This window comes from Elgaria multicarinata, chromosome 8 (assembly GCF_023053635.1).
Source record: "Elgaria multicarinata webbii isolate HBS135686 ecotype San Diego chromosome 8, rElgMul1.1.pri, whole genome shotgun sequence".
In the NCBI taxonomy this organism is placed as follows: domain Eukaryota; kingdom Metazoa; phylum Chordata; class Lepidosauria; order Squamata; family Anguidae; genus Elgaria; species Elgaria multicarinata.
In genome coordinates, this window is record NC_086178.1 from 23027712 (window position 1) to 23035818 (window position 8107).

General features: G+C 40.6%; 1 protein-coding gene across 2 annotated transcripts in view; it reads left to right on the plus strand.

Annotated features, from left to right (window-relative positions):
• MECOM (MDS1 and EVI1 complex locus) overlaps positions 1-3456 on the plus strand; it is an 83981-nt gene extending 80525 nt beyond the window's left edge. For both annotated transcript variants that reach the window (XM_063131999.1, XM_063132000.1), the window contains one exon: positions 1707-3456. In XM_063131999.1, coding sequence (XP_062988069.1) covers positions 1707-1841 — 135 coding nt within the window. In that variant the 3' untranslated portion in view covers positions 1842-3456. The remainder of the gene's footprint in view (positions 1-1706) is intronic.
• Positions 3457-8107: the final 4651 nt, after the last annotated feature.

Here is an 8107-nt window from a genome sequence, read left to right on the forward strand (position 1 = left end):
TTCTTATTGTTTTACTATGATTTTATTAGAATGTAAGCCTACATGGCAGGGCGTTGCTGTTTTATTGTTTTACGATGTGTAGCACCATGTGCATTGATGGTGCTATATAAATAAATAAATAAAATAAATAAATAAATGGTTAATACATGGTAAATGGGCAAGTGCTGTATCTAGCACTAAGCCCAGCTGACTGTGGTGTGGTGCAGGCATAACACTGGATAGCTCTTTTCTGCAGTTAAGAGATGAGGAGCAGGTCATGGGATCCCATGTTCTTTCTTCCTTCCCACTGCTTGCTCTGGCACAAATTTCCACAGGTTACCTGAACATTAATTCAGCATTAATTAGCACCACCATTATGCTTGTTTGCTGTCAACCAAGATTTGAAACCACCATGGCGGTTAAATTAAATACCTCTCAAGGAGGAAGGATGTAGTTAACATTGATTCTGATGTAATGCTTGATCTTGGTTAAGGTGGGTGGGGGAAATTTCTGCTGGAGAGTGGAGTACTGAGGGAAAGAGAACGTGCCATGAGCATGGAGAGTATGGTCCACTCCATTCTCGTAGAAACATTGACGAGAGCTCCACTGTTATGTCTGCAATGACTCTGTGGCTGGACCATATGTAACGTGAAACAACACACCTCTGGAAAGGACCCGAGTGTGCTCACCATTTGGCCAAATCACATTCTAGTAGAAGGGTGTTTAATGTCCCTATGGTCCCATCAATAGTCCTGATCCTCTTGTAACAGTTTCTTTCTTTTGGGATAGATTAACAATATTGTTTTAAATAACTTTGTTTCCCCGGTTTGTTTAAACTAGTTTCATAAAGTTGGGGATGTGCCACAAGGAATTCTGATACACTGAATTCCATGGGGAATCTCTTACTGACTCTATGAGGTTAAGATCAGAAACAGGGAATTTCATGCAAGTCGGTTTTGAAATCATTGAATTGTTCTACAGGGTACTTCTTGTACTTTCCCTCATTAGTGCAAATGTGTGAAGGATCCCCAGTTTGGCTATTAGTGGCTGAATAGTTGCACTTTTGCTCATTTGAGCAGCTAGCTGGAAGCTTACCAGCTTTTCCTGCAGAGTAGGAACAGAGAAGACAAAATGCTCTTGCGTATCTCAAGCCTTCTTTTCCTGCTGCCTGTAACACAGAATCATAGAAAAGCAGAGTTGGAAGGGGCCTATAAGGCCATCGAGTCCAACCCCCCACTCAATGCAGGAATCCACCCTAAAGCATCCCTGACAGATGGTTTACCACTGTGTTGTGACAGATGGTTTACAGTGGTGTAGTGACCTTTTCTCTGCTCTCAACACAACAGATCAAATAGAGGTTTTAACTTTCCAGAGCAGCTTTTGGAAGGCCTGAGGAAATGTAGAAGTGGGGGCAGTCTATTAGAAATCTTGGTGCATGTATATAGGTCAATATGCAGCTCTTTGGATCCCCTCTGCCTATCAGGGGCATCTAGAAGTGCAAAAGGTTTAGGAAAAACTCCCCTTGAGGATGGCCCATCATTGTGCTTTCCAATCATGAGGGTTCATAATCCTTGTGGGAGAGGGCTTTCTGGTATATAAGTAGGGTGGATTCCACAATAGTTCCCAAGTGCAGCTATAGACATGATTCCCATTGAAGGAATAGGTTCTTCCATGACAGAACCACGGATCTAATCTAATCTCAGCTTCTTTTTCTCCTTTGACCATAGGCCTATGCTATGATGCTTTCACTCTCCGACAAGGACTCTCTCCACTCTGCTTCCCATAACTCCTCCAACATGTGGCACAGTATGGCAAGAGCTGCCGCAGAATCTGGTGCCATCCAGTCTATTAGTCACGTATGACACCATTAAACGTAACTGGATTGGGACCAAGTCCAAACTAGCAACACAGCTCTTTGCTAGAAGACTATTTAAAAAGACTGCAGAGCAGAATGCCTTAGAAATCTGACAGGTCACATTTAAATTCAGGTGACCTTAAACGGAATGATTTGAAAGAAGAAGAAGAAGAAAAACTATTTATTCTCAATATTTTGTTTTGCACAGCGAAGGCAGCTGCTGACATTTTGAGGATCAATGCGACTTTCAAAATACATGGATCAAATAGACCTTGATGGGGAATATGTGTCTTCCACTCCACCTGCTTGGGGAGGGACTTCTGGGTTAAGACTTGTATCGCTACACACATGAGCACTCCATTAAACTAAACAAGAATTGTTTTCCTTTGTTTTTTGTTTGTTTGGGGGGTTGTTGTTGTTTTGTATAGAATAATTGGAGGCAGGATTAGGAACAGTTGCTATTCTGTACAAATCCTCTTCATTTATGTTTTATGCATTTGTAACCATCGAAGGAAGACAAAGCAGTTCCCTCGAATGTACATCGGCCATTAACCTAGAACTTAATGAAAGCAAGTATCTTGCCCTCCCCTTAACTTTTGCCTTCTGAACTGCATTGTAAAAATAAAAAATAGCGAACCACACGAGACAATAATGTAAGACGTCTATGTATATTGTAAAAAAAAAAAAAAACACCTGGGAGAGATCAGCAATCCAAGGAGTTGAGTCTTTTGGCATATTTCTTGCAAAAGACCACCGTCATCAAACATACCACTATAGTTCAATGTTTCCCTGATCAATGTAATGGCATTTTAATTTTAGACAATCATGTCACTGTTTTGTTTATTTGTCTAATTTTGTTGGTGTTGTTCATTTGTTGCTCTTGATTTCATTCTCTCTTTTTTTTTTTTTGGCGTTGCGTGTACCATGTATTTATTTGTTTGCAAACAATTGTTTGTGGATTAAGTAAAAAAGCACTCTTGCTAAATGTAGCACTGTTCATATGAAATTAATAGCACTGTTCCAGTCCCCCCATTGTTTTTTCTGGGCACCCACAGACTTCAAATGAAAAAAGGGAGGCAAACTGACCTGCATATATGAGTGTGCAAACAGTGTTGGGTGGGGGGAAATCTTACATTCCTCTTTTACTATTGTTTTTTTTTCCTTTTCATTTTACTGAAACTAAATAATGAATAGAGATGATTTAGAGATTTTTTTTTTCGTAATACAACAAAATGATTCAAATGTATAAAGCATTCTAATTTTTTCTTCATAAAAGCATGATTCTTCTGATTAAAAAGAAAAAGAAAACTGTACCCAATATTTTATGCTGGTTGTCTGCGAGCTTGTGTGATGTTACGTTCATGTTAATCCTATTTGTAAAATGAAGTGTTCCAGACTTATGTTTAAAAAGAAAAAAAAAGAAAAACCCCAATAAATAAATAATGAATTGTATTCAGTTATTTTGGGGGCAGGGGAAGGGAGGGGGCGGGTATTTTGCCCTTTCGGTGAGGGACCAGATTTTATTTTCCTTTTGTTTATTATCTCATTTTGAAATAACCAGCAAGTCGAGGTACTTTCTTTAAATGCTTTGTACAATGTAACTGTTATGCATTTCAGTACATTACTATGGGAGGATCAAATTTAAAAAATAAAGGATTACAAAAATGAAAGGATCATTTTCATGGCCTTGGGGTTTCTTTGCGCTATAGAATGCATTAGCTAATGAGTTTCATTTTTTCAACACCATTTTGTATGTGAAATTTCTTTGGCTAGTAAAAATAACAATTCAGTACAGAAACTCTGCTTTTGTAAACACACACACACACACCACAAGCAATTTACGCCAGAAGTACTCAAGTCTACAGCCATGAACATGTTGAGTATATTCGCCCAACATTCATGAATGCTATTCCTAAGGTTAAGCTGTTTCCATTTGTTGCATTTTTATTTTTATTGTTTGCCTACACTATGAGCAACTTGATACATAGTTTCGATATTATTTTGGCAAATATAGCAATTATCTCCCCTAGACTGGGTGTGTGTCCGACTTACTCAAAACAGTGTGAAAGTACATGAGATGCTTAACTGAGCCACTCTGTGAAAATCTCACACGTGTGTGTGTAATTTGTGGCCTTCCACAGATATTTTGGCCTATAACTCCCATTAACCCTAGCTAGTGTAGCCAATGGTGGGGAATCATGGGAGTTGTAGTTGCTGGATCATCAGACTAAAGGTCCACTGAGTCCCTTTTGTATCACTAGTATCTGGTCAGTATCTGGTCATCAGAAGTATACTGGCTTTGAATATGGTGATAGCAATGGCTAACAGCCATTGATAAGACCTATCCTCTATGAGTTTGCCATCATTTAAAAAGCTATCTTAGCGATTGGCCATCACCACATTTTGTAGTAATGAACTCCGTAAGTTAATTATGTGTTGTGTGGAGAATTTTATTTCTCGTGGATCTACTGCCAAACAGTCTCATGCACCTCTGAGCCAGAGTCCCTGTGTAAGCAGAAAGCACTTCTCTGTGTGCTGATTTCCAATTCAGGATGCATTGCCACACCTTGCATTAAGTTCTGCTCTGGAAGAACCCCGAATCTTGGGTGAAGAGGAGGTTAAGAGTGGCTGCAATGGGAAGGGGTGTATGGTGCTCCTAGCCCTAGTAGTGTGTATGAGCAAGAGAATTGGGAGTCCCACATTATCATTCTCCAGGTGCAAATGTCAAGTATGTGAACTGGGCTTTATACCACCAGTGGTACCAGACACTGGGCTTTGGGATTTATTGATTCAGTTTTGTTATCTGTGGGCAGGGAATCCCAGGATGTTTTATAGCCAGACTGTCATTGACAAGTCACGTTTTGCGTCTAATGCAGTTTGATCTCTACTTGTGTATGCATAGCCAAGCTAAGGCCCATTTATTTGCACAGTTAGCCCTGCATATGAAGTAGAGGTGGCTCAAACACTTCTAATTATCCCATCTTGTTTTCCCTGTTCTCGCATTTTCTTCTTCTAATTAATTATCACATATCAGAGTGCTGAGTGGTTGTTATCTCAGGTTAATTGATTGTGGAAACAATCTTGCAAACATCTCTGATTTAGTTGCAGTTACTAAATTGAAATAAAGCTTTCCCTGGCACCAAAAAATAAGTAAATATGAAGTCTTAATGGACCCTAGCAGCTAGAAAGGAAGGGGAACATGCACAGAAAACAAAGGCATTCTTAACTTCCACTTTCTCCTACCTGTCAGTTGCAAAGACAAAGTGTGCCTTCAAATTACTTCTAATGTATGCTATTAAGGGTTTTTCACGTGGCAGCAAGTAATCAGAGGGATATAAAAAGCCAAAATAAAGACTTGGATATTACCACCCAATACATCAACTGGAGACGATGCCAGACTCTAGAGTACGAAAGGACATGTAATCAATGGCTTCCTTTCTGAGTGTATTTGAAGTCTTAAAAGGTCCATAGTTGTAGAATACCAGGAAAGCTGCTTTTTTATTTGTTTTATACTAATGCTTGGGACAGCTGTAGGGATCTGATGTGCTGAGAATTAGGAATTCACGTTCAGCCACTTCATTCATGTACATCTTGAACTTCAAAATGTCTTACCCGGTGGTATTGTTTCTATGCAGAACAGCTGCCAAAGCCCTCAAACCAATCACGGTTACCTTCTGAAGAAATAAGGGTCAATAAGTTGAAATTCCTAACAAAACGAAGGCTCCAGGACTATATAGTTTCCCCACGGGTACTCCTAGATCCTGCTTTGTCTCTGGAGGCCCACGTAGCTTCTGTGGAACGAAGAGCCTTTCATCAGCTTAGGCTGTAAACCAGCTGCAGTTTCTCCTGAACAGAGATAGCCCAGCCACAGTTATCCATGCTGAGGTAACATCTGGGATTCGCTACTATAACATGTTGTATGTGAGGCTGCCTTTGAAGACATTTCAGAAGCTGCAGTTCAAAATACAGCTGCTAGGCTGTTGACTGGGTTGAGACCAGTTGGTGGAAACATATTTCTCTGGTTTTGGAAGCTCAGTTCAAAGTGATGGTGTTTATCTTTAAAGCACTATACAGCTTAGGACCCAGGTACCTGAACGGGTGCCTGCTCCCATACCAACCTGCTATTAAGTTAATTTTCAGAAGCTCACTGCCAGGTGTTCCTGCCATCTGAAGTAAGATGGCAAAGAGAGAACCTTCTCAGTAGTGGCTTTCCGCTTGTGAAATTCTCTCCCGAGAAAGGCCCACCTAGCACCAACATTGTTATCCTTTTCACAACAGGCAAAGTCATTTTTATTCTCCCAAGTTTGTAAATGTATTTTAAAACATGCTGCTGTTTATTATTCTGTCTGTGTTTACCTTGAGGTTGTCGTTTTTAACTGCCCTGGCCAACTGCACCCCTATTACGGCAGTGATACTTCTATTTAAAAAAAGTATTGAGCAATAATAATTAAACGGAAAGAACACTATTGTCTTTATTGTGCTTGTTGTAACCATGGGTTGGAACAATAACGCTTTGTTTACTTACTACTGTAAAAGGAACAAGCAAGTATGGTTATAGTTGCCACCCAGCCAGCATGTTATCCGCTTGTCTAGTTGCCAAAAATGGGACATACAAAGCCGTGAAGAAAATTCCATCTAAGCAGTTCATTCTTTTAACACCATCGTAGTGTACCAGCCAGGTATTTTGTCAACTAGGGTGACAGCATCTGTACTTGCCGAGCAGTGCACTAGTAGCACCTGTCATCTCCGCCCAGGATACCGCAACATGTGTGAGGCCATTGCTAACTGAGATGGGTAGGCGACTATGCCAGATGCCACAGCACACTTGGAAAATGTTGAGACAGTAAAGCATTCTCAACACAAAGAAAGGCACCCTGTCAAGTTTAGAAATATCCTTTCCTTCATGTCCTCTCTTTAAAGATGTCGTTCACCTTTCACCAACTGAGCCTAGTGTATTAGCTGTGACCTCTCCTGGAGAAGGATAGCCTGGTCACGGTTATCCATGCTCTGGTAACCTTGATTGGACTATTATTTTTATTTATTTATTTATATAGCACCATCAATGTACATGGTGCTGTACATAGTAAAACAGTAAATAGCAAGACCCTGCCGCATAGGCTTACATTCTAATAAAACCATGATAAAACAATAAGGAGGGGAAGAGAAAGCAAACAGGCACAGGGTAGGGTAAACAGGCACTGGGTAGGGTAAAACTAACAGTATAAAGTCAGAACAAAATCAAGTTTTAAAAGCTTTAGGAAAAAGAAAAGTTTTTAGCTGAGCTTTAAAAGCTGCCATCATGCATTGTACATGGGACTGCATTTGCGTACAGCTTAGAAACTATGTATCATCCAAAATGCAGCCCGTACTAGTCCGTTAAGTGGGACTGGGCAATGGGAACATACCTCACCAATATTTAAACAGCCTTATTAGCTCCTGGTCCATTTCTGGACATCCTTAAGTGCGCTGGAACTCATTTTGAACACCCTACATAGCTTTGTATTTTGGTTATGGAACATGAGCTTGTCCTGAGCATTAAGGTAATCCATCATCCAGGCCCTTTGGATGCTAGGAAGGTTATGTTGTGATCTATGAAGGCCTGCTAAGACAAATTTGCTAGGCATGTTGAGAATAAAGATGGTCATATTTGCTCTGACCTTGATATAATTCCTGTGGAGGTGTTCAGAACACTGACTGGTCCTGAGAGGGTCATCCAATCATCTATATTTTCAACCCTTGCCCATCTTGGCTAATTACACTGAGTGACTCGCTGGGTGGGTTCAGGGGTTATTACTACATCTGAGAGAGAAAGGTGCCAGCTTGCTTGAAAAACTTTCAGTGAACCCAGAAGATTGCAACAACAATCTCCCAGTCATGAAGATCCCCTTTTTGAAGCAGGATGCTTTCAGGGGAGGAGGCTGGTCCAACCCCAAGTACTGTTGGATGAAATGGATTATCTAGACCCATTTCAATCTGGGTTTAAGATGGCCTTTGACCTAGAGTCACCCTTGGTGGCCCTGATGACCTTTGGCAGGAGAAAGACAGAGAGATTGCAATGCTGTTGCTTCTTCTTGATCTTTCAATGACATTTGACACCATGGTGTCTTGATAGATTGACTCTGTGGGTTGGGTTTGGGAGCCGTGGTGACATGGCAGTTTCACTCATACCTGCTGAGTGTATTTAAGAAATAAGTAACGGGAGATTTTCGCTTGCCTGCATAGCTTTTGAGTTGTGGTGTCCCACAAGGTTACTTCTTACCCACCGTGCTCTTT